Raw genomic sequence first — 17,436 nt, 5'->3', positions numbered from 1 at the left:
TATCACAGACTCTCTTGCACAGGCTCAATGTAAACTGAATAGACACTGACCACACACTCACACACACACACACACACGCACACAAAACACACACACGCATGCATATTGACGCCACACACACACACACATACATTCACATTCCTTCACACCCTTTACATACCCTGCTACTACTCTCTGTTTATTATCTATGCAAAGTCATTTTACCCCTACCTACATGTACAAATTACCTCAATTACTTTGACAACCCGTACCTCTGCAGATTGACTCGGTGCGGGTACCCCTTGTATATAGCCTGGTTATTGTCATTTTATTGTGTTACTATTTTTCCTATAGTTTATTGAGCACATTTTTTATAACATTTTGAACACTCTACATTTTTGGTTAAGGGCTCGTAAGTTAGCATTTCACGGTAAGGTCTCCCTCCACCTGTTGTATTCGGCGCATGGACTAAAAGTTTCAGACATAGTTGTTGCAATACCATTTCTGGCCTACAGGTGTCACCCATGCCTCAGGGACTGGGGCCCCATACCATGTCCTGTGTGCTCTATAGGATAGGGGGCCCATTTAATTGAGAGGGTACCCAAAGAAAATGTTGGCACTGGCAGAGGGAACAGATAGAGAAGGTGCATTTATAGGGTTTCTGTCCTGTATATATGAAACTTAATGTCACCAATTCTAATAGGTATAATGGAGGAAAATGGAGTTTATCTTCTTTTCATGTTTTTATGTGAAAAGGTGAAAATCTTCTTCCTCACGCTCACGTTTTCACTTTCCAGGAGGCTACAGGTAGCCTACACCCAGTCGTCCGCACTGGCAGAGAAAGCCACGACAAAGACAAAGGAGCGCAAATAGGCTACCCATAGTGGGGAGTGGGCGGATTGCTAGGAAGTCAAATTACAATGAGTGAAGTCAAATTCGGAGAAAGGAGAGTCAACCAAAGAGAGGGAGAGAAAGAGTACAGGGGGAAAAAACGTTTACATTATGCCGTGTCAGTAAAGACTCGTAAGAAGACGGTGTAGTTTTAATATAAGAGACCAGTGTTTTGTTTTAGGAGGGGAAGAGAAGAAATAGAAGAACGTGACATTTGAAAAATAGTTTTCTACAGCTAGAAACTTTCTCTCAACGTTCTGTACTACAGACTGGTTTCTTCTTTGAGAAAGAAAGACAACTGAAGTAAGTATTTTTTTAAATTGGAAACTTAAACATATTTTAGTTGACTTTATATGTAAACGGGACAATAAAATCTAGCAAATGTGCCGAAATGCCACAAGCACCGGCCTCACTTCTCACACACGTGGCACGAGATTTCTAACTTTAGCTATTTCATTACTTTACATTTTGGTTTAGCTGAAGCGTCTAAATAGCGTTTTAGCAATTACTTCCAGACGTAGATAGCTATATGTGCTTGTTAATTAGTTATTAAAATGACAAAAGTCGATTTGTTATGTTATGTTATTTGCTTGTTATCTTTGGATGACAATAATGCCTATTAATTAGGCCTACTTAGCTAGCTAGCTTGTTAGCTGAGCTGAGATTAACCAGGTTAGCTAACGTTACTATTTTGTAAATGACTGTGACCAACCTAGATACGTTAGTCCACATTTGGCAAACCGGTCAATGTCAATATTTGGCATTGGAACTAGCTGGCTAACTACAGCTAGCTAATGTGATGGAGATGTGTAAAAAATAAACTTGGTTATTGAGCCACACATTTGAACGAAATATATATAGTACCAGTCAAAAGTTTGGACACACCTACTCATTCAATGTTTTTTTCTTTATTTTGTACTATTTTATGCATTGTAGAATAGTAGTGAAGACATTAAAACTATGAAATAACACATGGAATCATGTAGTAACCAAAAAAATTTAATATTTTTAATAATATTTTAGATCCATCATAGTAGCCACCCTTTTCCTTGATGACAGCTTTGCACACTCTTGGCATTCTCTCAACCAGCTTCATGAAGAATGCTTTTCCAACAGCCTTGAAAGAGTTCCCACATATGCTGAGCAATTGTTGGCTGCTTTTCCTTCACTCTGCGGTCCAACTCGTCCCAAACTATCTCAATTGGGTTGAGGTCTGGTGATTGTGGAGGCCAGGTCATCTGATGCAGCTCTATCACTCTCCTTCTTGGTCAAATAGCCCTTATACAGCCTGGAGGTGTGTTTTGGGTCATTGTCCTGTTGAAAAACAAATGATAGTCCCACTAAGCGCAAACCAGATGGGATGGCGTATCTCTGCAGAATGTGGTAGCCATGCTGGTAAAGTCTGCCTTGAATTCTAAATAAATCACTGATGGTGTCACCAGCCAAAGCACCATCACACCACCTCTATGCTTCACGGTGGGAACCACACATGCCAAAATTGTTCACCTACTCTGCGTCTCATAAAGACATAGCAGTTGGAACCAAAAATCTCAAATTTGGACAGATTTTCACTGGTCTAATGTACATTGTGTGTGTTTTTTGGCCCAAGCAAGTCTCTTCTTATTGGTGTCCTTTAGTAGTGATTTCTTTGTAGCAATTCGACCATGAAGGTCTGATTCACACAGTCTCCTCTGAACAGTTGTTGACGTGTCTGTTACTTGAACTCCGTGAAGCATTTATTTGGGCTGTAATCTGAGGTGCAGTAAACTCTAATGAACTTACCTTCTGCAGCAGAGGTAACTCTGGGTCTTCCTTTCCTGTAGCGGTCCTCATGAGAGCCAGCTTCATCATAGCGCTTGATGGTTTTTGCGACTGCACTTGAAGAAACTTTAAAAGTTCTTAACATTTTCCGCATTGTCTTAAAGTAATGTGGACAGTCATTTCTCTTTGCTTATTTGAGCTGTTCAAGCCATAATATGGACTTGGTCTTTTACCAAATAGTGCAATCTTCTGTATACCACCCCAACCTTATCACAACACAACCGATTGGCTCAAACGCATTAAGAAGGAAAGAAATACTACAAATTAACTTTTACCAAGGCACACCTGTTAATTGAAATACATTCCAGGTGACTACCTCATGAAGCTGGTTGAGAGAATGCCAGAGTGTGCAAAGCTGTCAAGGCAAAGGGTGGCTACTTTGAAGAATCTCAAATATAAAATATATTTTGATTTGTTTAACACCTTCTTGTGGGTAAACAAATCAAAGTTTATTTGTCATGTGTGCCGAATACAACAGGTGTAGTAGACCTTACAGTGAAATGCTTACTTAAATGCCACCCTAACCAACAGTGCAAAAAAGGTATTAGGTGAACAATAGGTAAGTAAAGAAATAAAAAGACAGTGAAAAATAACACAGCGAGGCTATAACAGTAGCGAGGCTACATACAGGCACCGGTTAGTCGGGCTAAAGGAGGTAGTATGTACATGTAGATATGGTTAAAGTGACTATGTGTATATGATGAACAGAGAGTAGCAATAGCGTAAAAGAGGGGTTGTTGGGTGGCGGGACACAATGCAGATTGCCCGGTTAGCCAATGTGCGGGTGCACTGGTTGGTCGGGCCAATTGAGGTAGTATGTATATGAATGTATAGTTAAAGTGACTGTGCACATATGATAAACAGAGAGTAGCAGCAGTGTAAAAGAGGGGTTGGGGGGGTCACACAAATAGTCAGGGTAGCCATTTAATTACCTGTTCGGGAGTCTTATGGCTTGGGGGTAAAAACTGTTGAAGCCTTTTTGTCCTAGACTTGGCATTCCGGCACCGCTTGCCATGCGGTAGTAGAGAGAAAAGTCTATGACTGGGGTGGCTGGGGTCTTTGACAATTTTTAGGGCCTTCTTCTGACACCGCCTGGTGTAGAGGTCCTGGATGGCAGGCAGCTTAGCCCCAGAGATGTACTGGGCCGTACGCACTACCCTCTGTAGTGCCTTGCGGTCGGAGGCCGAGCAATTGCCGTACCAGGCAGTGATGCAACCAGTCAGGATGCTCTCGATGTTGCAGCTGTAGAACCTTTTGAGGATCTCAGGACCCATGCCAAATCTTTTTAGTTTCCTGAGGGGGAATAGGCTTTGTCGTGCCCTCTTCACGACTGTCTTGGTGTGTTTGGACCGTTCTAGTTTGTTGGTGATGTGGACACCAAGGAACTTGAAGCTCTCAACCTGCTCCACTACAGCCCCGTCGATGAGAATGGGGACGTGCTTGGTCCTCCTTTTCCTGTAGTCCACAATAATCTCCTTAGTCTTGGCTATGTTGAGGGATAGGTTGTTATTCTGGCTCCACCCGGCCAGGTCTCTGACCTCCCTATAGGCTGCCTCGTCGTTGTCGGTGATCAGGCCTACCACTGTTGTGTTGTCTGAAAACTTAATGATGGCGTTGGAGTCGTGCCTGGCCATGCAGTCGTGGGTGAACAGGGAGTACAGGAGGAAATGTGTTATTTCATAGTTTTGATGTCTTTACTATTATTCTACAATGTAGAAAATAGTACAAATAAAAACCATTGAATGAGCAGGTATGTCCAAACTTTTGACTGGTGATGTATGTATATATATATATGTGTGTATATATATGTATGTGTGTTGTGTCCTAAATTTGAGGACATGAGGTCAGCAAGAATGTACTTGACTTCCTTCCTAACATGGCAAAGACCCACTACCACCCCACAGAGTCGGTAACCAGAGACAAGTTTGAGGTTAGGCCCGTAGAGAGACAGCTGTGAGCGAGTCACTGACCACGCACTATTGGCGGGTTTGTGTTTTTTAGACACCATTGGGAAGAGAAGTCCCGTGCTGTGTGTCATTTATTGAATTAGAACTTGAAAGTAAATTGTTTTCCCTGACGTCTTGTCCTGTTCAGCCCATGAGGTTGGTAAACCCCACTGGTCAAGGACAGATTCAGAATGATCCCTTGGGGAGAGAGAGAGTGGAGAGAATTAGTTTTAAAAACAGTGTAATAATAACCATGTCATAAGTATTTCTAATAGGCTTCTACACATTTTCAAACCTCCTACACACAGCCTTATCCATAGCTGGGTAAATATCAAGTATAAGTTTGTTACAGCATGTTGCATCATTCAGCTGTATCCTAGCTATGCTAGAGGTGTACAGTAGTCTGCGATACAGGCACTGCAGGAAATAATGTGGGTTTGTGGTCTGCTCTTTCTCCAACAGACACAAACATTACACACTTCGCTGTGATTTGACAGGTGTTTGTTAACTGTAAATGACCTTGTTTCTTTGTGCTTCTACTTGTTTGCAAGCCTCTGTGGTGTGTATTCACCTCAGCTCCCAGGACTGTGCTAATGGACGTGTCGTTCAGTTGGGCGTAAACCTGTCTTTCCGTCTAGTGTTGGGTTTCAGTCTCTCGCTCTGTCAGAGATTTGTTGAATGGTGAATGTTGAATCATTGAAAAACAAATACAAGGGGATGGAATTTAGATGTTATATTTTTGAGTAGTGCACCAAAAAGAACATGTCCACATTTCCTACACCGGTACAGTCACCTTTCTACTCTCCCCTCTTTATTACAAACAACTAATTACCCACTCAAGGCCAAGGGGAAGGAAGGAGTGATAACATCACAAGTAGGTGGAAAAAGAGGCAGGAAATCTTGTGAAGTGAGAGAGGAATAGTGAGAGAACCCACAAATGCTGACGCTCCAGATACTCAACTAGTCTAAAAGAAGGCCAGTTTTATTGCTTCTTTAATCAGCACAACAGTTTTCAGCTGTGCTAACATAATTGCAAAAGGTTTTTCTCATGATCAATTAGCCTTTTAAAATTATAAACTTGGATTAGCTAACACAACGTGCCATTGGAACACAGGAGTGATGGTTGCTGATAATGGACCTCTATACGCCTATGTAGATAAATGGAATATTTGCATTTTCCAGCTACAATAGTCAATTACAACATTAACAATGTCTACACTATTTCTTATCAATTTGATATTTTAATGGACAAAAGAAATTGCTTTTCTTTTAAAAACAAGGACATTTCTAAGTGACGCTGAACTTTTGAACGGTAGTGTACGTTGCTAAGTGCCTGTGAAGATGTTACTCATTGTTGAGAGGGTAAAGAGAGTCGTGTGTGATTGTGTGTCCCAGCATGGAGTGTCAGTTACAAGAGAAATCACCCTCTTCAGATACTTTCTTGGGACAAAGGATTGAGCTGTACTTTGCTTAATCACATTACACACAGTCTCTATCTCCCCTCGAAACACACCACCCATTTTTTTTTTTTTTTTTTTAACTTCTCACAGCCATCTCTCAATAAAACACATGCTCTCGGTCTGTCCTTAAGACACACATGCACAGTTTTGTATTGCTATCCTTGTGGGGACCAAATCATTGATTCCCATCCAAAATACTATTTTCCTAACCCTAAATCTAACCCTTAACCATAACCCTAAAACTATACCTATCCCTAAACTTAATTCTAACCCTAATTGTAAACCAAACCACTAAGCCTAAAATAGCATTTTGCCTTGTGGGGACCGGCAAAATGGCCCTACTTGTCAAATTTTCCTTGTTTTGCTGTCCTTGTGAGGACTTCTGGTACCCACAAGGATAGTTAAACAAAAACACACGCACACACACTGGACTCCCTCATAAAGTATGTTGAATGGGTTTCCTGTTCACATCTGTCCAACCCCCACTTAGGCAAACTCAAAGACCACTGACACAGACGCCCCCCTCACACTGACTGGATCCTAGCCAGTGTCCACTTGTCAAAGTGACATACTGGCCTATAGCTGGAAATGTGTAGTCTAATATTGTACTGTTGGCTGTAACATCTACATTAATTACTCTCTCTCTCTCTCTCTCTCTCTGAGCAGCAATGGCGCCCTCTCTTCTCCAGGCCTATAGGAGGCGCTGGTGGATGGCTATGACGGCGGTGTTGGAGAACCTTCTGTGTTCTGCCGTGCTGCTGGGATGGGGCTCACTCCTCCTCATGCTGAAGGGCGAGGGCTTCTACTCACACCTCTGCTCAGGTAGAACACACACACAAACACAGAGGAGGAAGACAGTTTCACGCTGTCTCTCATGCACACACTATTCCTCAGCATACATTATCAGCATACATTATATGTTATCAAGGATGAGGGGTAACCTCTCCCACTCCCCCCTTTCCCATAGAGAACGACACGAATGCCCACGTGCTGTTGCTGGGCAACAAGTCCTCCTGGGAGAGTGGTATCTGGGTGAGCTGTGTGGACCAGGAGGAGATGCTCAACCTGGGCTTCACCATTGGCTCCTTCCTCCTCAGTGCTGCCACTCTGCCCCTGGGCATCCTCATGGACAAGTACGGCCCGCGTCCGCTACGCCTCCTCGGCAGGTAATAATAGAACATTAACTAGTGGTGGGCACCAATAGCGATAATTCGGTATGATTTTGATATGGATATGAGCAAGGTATATCTTGATATGGTTTATCCTTGCCGTTAATCTACACTATTATGTAGAAGAGCATACGTTACTGTTGGGGGCGGTGGTAGCCTTGAGAGTTAGCTGGAGAGTTATCGGCTTCAATATACTTTGTACCATCAACTGCCGTTGTGCCCTTGAGCAAGGCACTTTACCACTAAGTGCTCCAGGGCCGCTGCTAGGCAATAAAGCAAATATTTTATTGAATGGTATTGTCCCTTCTGGCACAAGACCCTCTCACGAGTTCTGAACTTAGCATACTTAAAGGAAAATTCCACCCCAAAGTTTATGGGGTATTTGTTTCATTAGTCCATTGTTGATATAGTCCCAAAATCAAGTTTTCAAGCATTTTTAAAGTTAAATATCTTACACTTGATTGCTGACATGCAAAACATTTTGGGACTATATCAACAATGGACTAATGAAACAAATGCCAATAGAGTTTTTGGTTGGAACTTTCCTTTAACTGCCATCATCGGGCTTCCCATTGTATTCAAACTGATTGGGTATGTTAAGCTCCCCCAGTACATTCACCCCTGGCCCAATGATTCGGAGTGTTTAATTGTCACATGTACAGGGTTGCAGGTGTGATTGCAGGGTACAGTGAACATTTTAGGCTTGGAGCTCCAACATGCAGGACTAAGTGAAATAAAATAATGACAGTGGTAATAAAAACAATAGAAATAGCACTATATAATAACAACTGTGGCAGTGATGAATAAATCATGTCCATTGGGGTGGAGGCAGAGTAAAGACTGTTGAGGGGGTGGGGTGTAGGATGTCCATTGGGGTGGAGGCAGAGTAAAGACTGTTGAGGGGGTGGGGTGGAGGATGTCCATTGGGGTGGAGGCAGAGTAAAGACTGTTGAGGGGATGCGGTGGAATGACCATGGGGGAGCAGCAGCATGACCATTGAGTGAAATAAAAACCAAAAAGTTAAAATATACAATCAAACAATTGCAACAGTGATGAATGTTGTTGGGGTGGGGCCAGATTAAAGTCCGCTGGGGGGTGGGGCAGCAGGAGAAGGAATGTCCATGGGGGAGTAGCAAGTAAGGTAAGTCAGAGTTGAGCGTATGGATGGGAGTAGCGGGGGGAATGGCCATAGGGGGAGTAGGTAGCTGACTAGTGGTGGCTATCCAGCAGCCTGATGGTCTGAGGCTATATGATCTTATTGGCCTTCCTGCGACACCTGGTGTTGTAGGTGTCTTGTAGGTCAGGCAGTGTGCACCCAATGCACATATCACCCTCTGAAGAGCCTTGCGGTCCGTGGCGTTAGAGTTGCTGTACCAGGCTGTGATGCAGTCTGACAGTATGCTCTCGATGGGGCTCTTGTAGAACACTGTGAGATCCCTCTGGAACATGAAGAGCCGCTGCCTTCTTCACTATGGTGTCTGTGTGGTTAGACCATTTCACATTCTCTGAGATGTGTATGCAGAGGAATTGTAAGTTATGGACCGTCTCCATAGTGGCGCCGTTGATGAGGATAGGTGTTTGTTTAGCCTGGTTCCAGAGAATACAGGAGGGTACTGAGGATGCACCCTTGTGGGGCCCCCGTGTTGACGATCAGTGTCGAGGAGGTAATGTACTATTGAAGATAAGAGCGTCTGCTAAATGACGTAAATGTAAATGTTGCTTACCTTCACCACCCGGGGGTGGCCCGTCAGGAAGTCCAGGACCCAGTTGTATAGGGATGAGTTCAGACACAGGGCTGTGAGCTTTTAGGGCACTATGGTATTGAAGGCCGGGCTGTAGTCAATAAACTGCATCCTCACATATGCGTTCCTTTTGTTCAGGTGGGTAAGGGCGGTCTGCAATGCAGTTGCGTCGTCTGTGGATCTGTCAGGGCGGTAGGCGAATTGGAGAGGATCGAGTGTGTCGGGGAGGGAGGCGGTGACATAGTCTTTAACTAGCCTCTTGAAGCACTTCATGATGACTGAAGAGTGCTACTGGTCCGTAGTCGTTCAGTTACTTTCCCTTTCTTGGTCACAGGGAGGATAGTGGACATCTTGAAGCAGGTGGGTATAGAGGCCTGGGCTAGGGAGATTGAAAATGTCAGAGAACACAACAGCCAGCTGGTCTGCACATGCTTTGAGTGCACGGCTAGAGATGCCATCTGGGCCGGCAGCCTTGAGGGTTAACACGTTTGAATGACTTACAAACATCCTCATTGGAGACTGAGTGTGTAGCCCACATTGTCATCGGGGGCTCTCCTCGGCAGCTCGGGGGTCATTGTGCTCAAATCTTGAGGAAAAGGTGTTTAGATCGTGTGGTAGGGTGACCGTGATGTGGCTTTCTTTCTTTTTGTAATCCGTGATCGTTAGGAGCCCCTGCCACATACGCTTTGTGTCTGACCCGCTGAATTGCTCCTGCACTTTGTCTCTATACTCGTGTTTTGCCATCTTGATTGATCTGCGTAAGTCATATTTGTACTGTTTAACCAAACTATTGACCCCGGTCACCTTGCCCTGTTTATAAGCGGCATCTCTCTTTCAGTTTTCCTACAAGGCTGCTATCAATCCACGGTTTTTGATTCTGGTTCATTTTGAAAGATACTATCGGTATCATGTCATCTCTGCATTTTTTTAATTAATCCTGTGACTGAGTCTGCGTATTCAGTGACATTATCTCCAGAGGCAACTCTGAACATATTCCAGTCCGCTAGTCCGCGTGATCAAAACAGTCTTGGAGCGTGAATTCTGATTGGTCGGACCAACGCTGTATAGACCTGATCACTGGAACTTCCATCTTGAGTCTTTGTTTGTAGTCAGGGAGAAGCAAGATGGAGTCATTGTTGGATTTTCCAAAAGTAGGACTGAAGAGGGCCTTATACCTGTGTCGAAAATTCATGTAGCAGTGGTCAAGAGTAGAATTTTCGGGAGCACGGTTCTCAAATTACTTTTGTTAACTTCTCTAGGATAGGGGGCAGCATTTTCACTTTTGGATAAATAGCGTGCCCAATTTCAACTTCCTTCTACTCATCCCCAGAATATAAGATATGCATATTATTAGTAGATTTGGATAGAAAACACTCAGAAGTTTCTAAAACTGTTTGAATCATGTCTGTGAGTATAACAGAACTTATGTAGCAGGCAAAACCCAGAGGACTAACCATTCAGATTTCTTTTTTTTAGGTCACTGTCTGTTCAATGAGTTTTCATTGGGATACTAGATTTCTAATCAACCTGTTTGCAGTTCCTACCGCTTCCACTGGATGTCACCAGTCTTTGGAAATTGGTTGAGGTTATTCCTTTGTGCAATGAAGAAGTACGGCCATCTGGAATCAGTGTAACGTTATGTGTACTGTTTGAGAGTTGCGCAAGACTAGAAAAGTAGCGTTAGTTTGTTGTCCTCCTGTATTGAAAACAGATAGACCCGTCTTCAATTTGATCGATTATTAACGTTTAAAAATACCTAAAGTTGTATTACAAAAGTAGTTTGAAATGTTTTGGCAAAGTTTAGAGGTAATTTTTGAGATTGTTTGTAGTGACGTTGAGCAAATTGGAAGCTGTTTTTTTCTGGATCAAACGCGCCAAATAAATGGACAATTTGGATATATATGGACGGAATTAATCGAACAAAAGGACCATTTGTGATGTTTATGGGACATATTGGAGTGCCAACAAAAGAAGCTCGTCAAAGGTAAGGCATGATTTATATTTTATTTCTGCGTTTTGTGTTGCGCCTGCAGGGTTGGAATATGCTACACTCTCTTTGTTTACTGTTGTGCTATCATCAGATAATAGCATCTTATGCTTTCGCCGAAAAGCCTTTTTGAAATCTGACATGTTGGCTGGATTCACAACGAGTGTAGCTTTAATTTGGTATCTTACATGTGTGATTTAATGAAAGTTTGATTTTATATACAGTGGGGAGAACAAGTATTTGATACACTGCCGATTTTGCAGGTTTTCCTACTTACAAAGCATGTAGAGGTCTGTAATTTTTATCATAGGTACACTTCAACTGTGAGAGACGGAATCTAAAACAAAAATCCAGAAAATCACATTGTATGATTTTTAAGTAATTAATTTGCATTTTATTGCATGACATAAGTATTCGATCACCTACCAACCAGTAAGAATTCCGGCTCTCACAGACCTGTTAGTTTTTCTTTAAGAAGCCCTCCTGTTCTCCACTCATTACCTGTATTAACTGCACCTGTTTGAACTCGTTACCTGTATAAAAGACACCTGTCCACACACAATCAAACAGATTCCAACCTCTCCACAATGGCCAAGACCAGAGAGCTGTGTAAGGACATCAGGGATAAAATTGTAGACCTGCACAAGGCTGGGATGGGCTACAGGACAATAGGCAAGCAGCTTGGTGAGAAGGAAACAACTGTTGGCGCAATTATTAGAAAATGGAAGAAGTTCAAGATGACGGTCAATCACCCTCGGTCTGGGGCTCCATGCAAGATTTCACCTCGTGGGGCATCAATGATCATGAGGAAGGTGAGGGATCAGCCCAGAACTACACGGCAGGACCTGGTCAATGACCTGAAGAGAGCTGGGACCACAGTCTCAAAGAAAACCATTAGTAACACACTACGCCGTCATGGATTAAAATCCTGCAGCGCACGCAAGGTCCCCCTGCTTAAGCCAGTGCATGTCCAGGCCTGTCTGAAGTTTGCCAATGACCATCTGGATGATCCAAAGGAGGAATGGGAGAAGGTCATGTGGTCTGATGAGACAAAAATAGAGCTTTTTGGTCTAACTCCACTCGCCGTGTTTGGAGGAAGAAGAAGTATGAGTACAACCCCAAGAACACCATCCCAACCGTGAAGCATGGAGGTGGAAACATCATTCTTTGGGGATGCTTTTCTGCAAAGGGGACAGGACGACTGCACCGTATTGAGGGGAGGATGGATGGGGCCATGTATCGCGAGATCTTGGCCAACAACCTCCTTCCCTCAGTAAGAGCATTGAAGATGGGTCGTGGCTGGGTCTTCCAGCATGACAACGACACGAAGCACACAGCCATGGCAACTAAGGAGTGGCTCCGTAAGAAGCATCTCAAGGTCCTGGAGTGGCCTAGCCAGTCTCCAGACCTGAACCCAATAGAAAATCTTTGGAGGGAGCTGAAAGTCCGTATTGCCCAGCGACAGCCCCGAAACCTGAAGGATCTGGAGAAGATCTGTAGGGAGGAGTGGGCCAAAATCCCTGCTGCAGTGTGTGCAAACCTAGTCAAGAACTACAGGAAATGTATGATCTCTGTAATTGCAAACAAAGGTTTCTGTACCAAATATTAAGTTCTGCTTTTCTGATGTATCAAATACTTATGTCATGCAATAAAATGCAAATTAATTACTTAAAAATCATACAATGTGATTTTCTGGATTTTTGTTTTAGATTCCGTCTCTCATAGTTGAAGTGTACCTATGATAAAAATTACAGACCTCTACATGCTTTGTAAGTAGGAAAACCTGCAAAATCGGCAGTGTATCAAATACTTGTTCTCCCCACTGTATATATATATTTTTTAATTTGGCGCTCTACATTTTCCCTGGCTATTGGCCAAGTGGGACGCAAGCGTCCCGCCTATCCCAGAGAGGTTAAAGTCCCCCACCACAATGAACGCTGCCTTCGGGAATGCGGTTTCCATTTTGTTCAGGGTCCAATGAAGATCTTTGAAAGCCTTTTTTGTGTCAGTTTGCTGCGGGATGTACACAGCCATGGCGACAATCCCGGTGAACTCTCTCGGCAGGTAAAAGGGACAACATTTTACAATCAAGTATTCCAAGTCGCGGAAGCAGAAACTAGCAAGGTCCTGTACGTTTCCCCCGTCGCACCATGTGTTATTGGTCATAAAGCAGAGCCCACCAACCTTGCTCTTGCCAGAGAGAGCCCGCTTCCTATCTGCTCGAAAAACTGTAAAACCCGCTGGTTGTATATAATCCGTCTAGATGCCAGAGGAAAGCCAAATCTCAGAAAAACAGTATGTTAGCGGATCTGATGTCCCTCTGGAAAGAGATCCTCACTCTGAGTTCGTCAAGTTTGTTCAATGGGCAATCAAAACTTTGCAAAGCCATGAAAGTGAAGTCCACAGAGTTGCAATGTTAAAGGGTCTTCACACTTACTAGACTTTTCTCAGAAATACACTCTGCTACACATGTACCTGTCACGCCTGCCCCCGCTCCCCTCAAGCGCCAGGCTGCCCTTCATTACACCCACCTGTCACCATCATTACGCGCCTCAGCGCTCATTGGACTCAGCTGGACTACTTCACGTTGTTGATTGCCCCTCTATCTGTCTGTTCCTCGGTGTTGTTACCCGTGTCAGCATTATTGTCGGAATGTCGTTTTGTTCCCCCCATCCAGACGCTTTTCTTGTTTTGTTTGATGTTTGTTTTCCATTAAATGTTCACTCCCTGTACTTGCTTTTCGTCTCCAGCGTCGGTCCTTACAATACCAATGTAAACTTGCGAACCTGTCATGCCTCGACCGCTGTCTCTGGAAATAGTGCACCACACTCGCCCGCGAGTTGTCTCCCTCTACACTCTTAGAAAAAAAGAAATCTAAAAAGGATACTCGGCTGTACCCATAGGAGAACCCTTTTTGGTTCCAGATAGAACCGTATTGGGTTCCATGTAGAACCTTTCCCACAGAGTTTTTCCGGAAATTGTAGTAACAGCCTGTTACATTTCCCCCCCCCCAATTTTTTAAAAAAATAAATAATTTTTCTCCCCTTTTCTCCCCAATTTTCGTGGTATCCAATCGCTAGTAATTACTATCTTGTCTCATCGCTACAACTCCCGTACGGGTCGAAAGCCATGCGTCCTCCGAAGCACAACCCAACCAAGCCGCACTGCTTCTTAACACAGCGCGCCTCCAACCCGGAAGCCAGCCGCACCAATGTGTCGGAGGAAACACCGTGCACCTGGCCCCCTCGGTTAGCGCGCACTGTGCCCGGCCCGCCACAGGAGTCGCTGGAGCGCGATGAGACAAGGATATCCCTACCGGCCTAACCCGGACGACGCTATGCCAATTGTGCGTCGCCCCACGGACCTCCTGGTCGCGGCCGGCTGCGACAGAGCCTGGGCGCGAACCCAGAGACTCTGGTGGCGCAGCTAGCACTGCGATGCAGTGCCCTAGACCACTGCGCCACCCGGGAGGCCAGCCTGTTACATTCTGAAATGATTGCCCTAGTTTTAAATCTCATGTTAGTTGAAGTTTTTTGCTTGGCTGAGATCCAGGCGAGAGAAGCAACTCCCTAGGGAATTATCAAACTCTTCTGGGAAACGTCAGCATTCAGCTACAGCCAGCATGTTTGTGAGGATGCAGGAATTATTTTGTATGCTAGCTAACGTTACCTAGCTGTGTAGACTATATTATAATATGAATGTCACTGTATGATAACGTTACATACTTTTATATTTGAATAGGGGGTAAACATTCAATATTGATATGCCAACGTTACTTGATCATGAAGCATGTAGTTTGTTCGCTAGTTCGCAGGAGTTAGCTGTGTATTGTCAGCTAATTTAATGTGTATTTACAAGAAAATAAACCCTTTTAATTGTCTGCAAATGCTTGTGGATTGTTGCATTATTCACGAGAGCAATATGGTTTGGTTGCATTATTCAATATTGTAATATGTTTCAGAAGAAAATTTGGTCGGATCGTTAAATAGTGGCTTCTGAAATATTTACGGGCAGTTTGAGCTGAGGAGCGAGAATTTTGCGTTGCCAACCACAATGAAAGGTAAGGCAAGGATGTGATGTGAATTGAAAGGTAGAAATCTCTTTTGCCACTCCGTTCCTCAGACTCTCCTTCATCTCTCGTAGTGGGAATAGGGCCTTATTCATTCTGTGTGTTTGTCTTTGACTGTGTGTGTGACAGACGAAAGAGGTGTGTGTGAACTCTGTAATGACTGATAGTGGGTGTAGGAGGACACCGGCCTCGTTGGAATCTCTTCCGGGGGACAAAGTAGGAGATGGAGAGCAAATAGAGAGATTTGACTAATAAACCTAATCTCTCTCCTTGGCTTGAAATAGACCATTATTTGTTAATAAATGTACAATTATGTATTCCATATTTTAGATATCCATCTAAAAATGAAACTTTCTTTTTCTGCAGTTTTTGTTTTGGTCTCTCCTGTGCCATAATGTCAATATCAGCGTACGATCCTCAACGTAAGTGACAGACATTATCCCCAACAACACAAAATACACAGTCACTTGCTGATACCTGTAGACGACACACCTAGTTATTTTTAAACAATGCTTTTTGCTGCTCTCTCTTATCAGGGCTCTCTGCTCTCATCTTTCTGGCCCTCTCCTTCAACGGATTCGGTGGCATTTGCTTGACCTTCACCTCCCTCACGGTGAGACACACACACACACAGAAAGGAACAATATTTCACTGCGACACTGTTCTCTACACTGTTCAAACAAGACAGGCTGAAACCCCGCCCCCTGTCACTTAACATACAGACAGTTCCTCCACGCTGTGCCTGTTTCTCTCAGAATGCACTCAACAGATTCTTTCAAAACAGCAACGAAACTGCTTTCCACATTGCTTCTAAATATGAATCCACATATTTTTTTCTATTATAATATTAGTTTGTGTATCTTGCTCTTTTGCAAAATGCGAGTTAGTCTACGGAAGCTAGCATGTGCCTAATGCTAATCGCTTACTAGCTAGCTGCCCTTTAGCTAGGGCAAAGCAAACGTTAGCTCTAACATAGGTTGCTACCTGTGGTGGTGTATATCAGCATGTTTGTGCAATGGCGTGTTCTGAATCATATAGCCTATTCTAAATTCTTAGTCTAAATGTAACATTTATGCATCTATTCAAATGCTATTAGGGTCCTCTGAGAAACACTGACCAGCACTTTGGTTCTTACTCTGTCATAACACCTACCTGGATATTCTGTGGTTATGCCAAAGAACACCAACCATAGAATAATCATTCTATTAGATGTTAGATGTTTTGCCCATATTGCACTAACTAGAGGTCGACCGATTAATCGGAATGGCCTATTAATTAGGGCCGATTTCAAGTTTTCATAACAATCGGAAATCGGTCATTTTGGACGCCGATTTTTTTAAATTATTATTATTATTATTTTTACATCTTTTATTTAACTTGGCAAGTCAGTTAAGAACACATTCTTATTTTCAATGACGGCCTAGGAACGGTGGACTCGTTAACTAACTGTAAGGTTGCAAGATTGAATCCCCCGAGCTGACAAGGTAAAAATCTGTCGTTCTGCCCCTGAACGAGGCAGTTAACCCACCGTTCCTAGGCCGTCATTGAAAATAAGAATATGTTCTTTAACTGACTTGCCTAGTTAAATAAAGATTAAATAAAGGTGTAAAAAATTAAATATTTTAAAAATCGGCCAAATCGGTGTCCAAAAATACCGATTTCCGATTGTTATGAAAACCTGTAATCGGCCCTAATTCCGATTAATTGGTCGACCTCTAATATTAACCAGGTGAAATTGTGTCACTTCTCTTGCGTTCATTGCACGCAGAGTCAGGGTATATGCAACAGTTTGGGCCGCCTGGCTCATTGCGAACTAATTTGCCAGAATTTTACGTAATTATGACATAACATTGGAGGTTGTGCAATGTAACAGGAATATTTAGACTTATGGATGCCACCCATTAGATAAAATACGGAACGGTTCCGTATTTCACTGAAAGAATAAACGTTTTGTTTTTGAGATGATAGTTTCCGGATTCGACCATATTAATTAATGACCTAAGGCTTGTATTTCTGTGTGTTATTATGTTATAATTAAGTCTATGATTTGATAGAGCAATCTGACTGAGCGATGGTATGCACCAGCAGGCTCGTAAGCATTCATTCAAACAGCACTTTCGTGCGTTTTGCCAGCAGCTCTTTGCAATGCTTCAAGTATTGCGCTGTTTATGACTTCAAGCCTATCAACTCCCGAGATTAGGCTGGTGTAACCGATGTGAAATGGCTAGCTAGTTAGCGGGGTCCTATAATAACTACAACCTAAAACTTCTTACCTGGGAATATTGAAGACTCGTGTTAAAAGCAACCACCAGCTTTCATATGTTCTCATGTTCTGCGCAAGGAACTTAAACGTTAGCTTTCTTACATGGCAC

The 17,436-nt window shown here is 43.2% G+C and overlaps 1 protein-coding gene across 2 annotated transcripts in view; it reads left to right on the top strand.

The window, feature by feature from the left end:
* The first annotated feature begins 590 nt into the window (after positions 1–590).
* The window catches only part of LOC139581206 (large neutral amino acids transporter small subunit 3-like), a 34,301-nt gene continuing 17,455 nt past the window's right edge, over positions 591–17,436 (top strand). Inside the window, exons 1-5 of one of the 2 annotated variants that reach the window (XM_071410720.1) lie at positions 591–1,173; positions 6,764–6,919; positions 7,065–7,263; positions 15,431–15,486; positions 15,601–15,677. In XM_071410720.1, coding sequence (XP_071266821.1) covers positions 6,766–6,919; positions 7,065–7,263; positions 15,431–15,486; positions 15,601–15,677 — 486 coding nt within the window. In that variant the 5' untranslated portion in view covers positions 591–1,173; positions 6,764–6,765. The remainder of the gene's footprint in view (positions 1,174–6,763; positions 6,920–7,064; positions 7,264–15,430; positions 15,487–15,600; positions 15,678–17,436) is intronic. The other variant, XM_071410721.1, reaches the window with a different exon arrangement.

This window comes from Salvelinus alpinus, chromosome 7, assembly GCF_045679555.1.
Source record: "Salvelinus alpinus chromosome 7, SLU_Salpinus.1, whole genome shotgun sequence".
Lineage (NCBI taxonomy): Eukaryota > Metazoa > Chordata > Actinopteri > Salmoniformes > Salmonidae > Salvelinus > Salvelinus alpinus.
The sequence above is the reverse complement of the archived record's forward strand: the minus strand, read 5'-3'. Positions and strand labels throughout refer to the sequence as shown.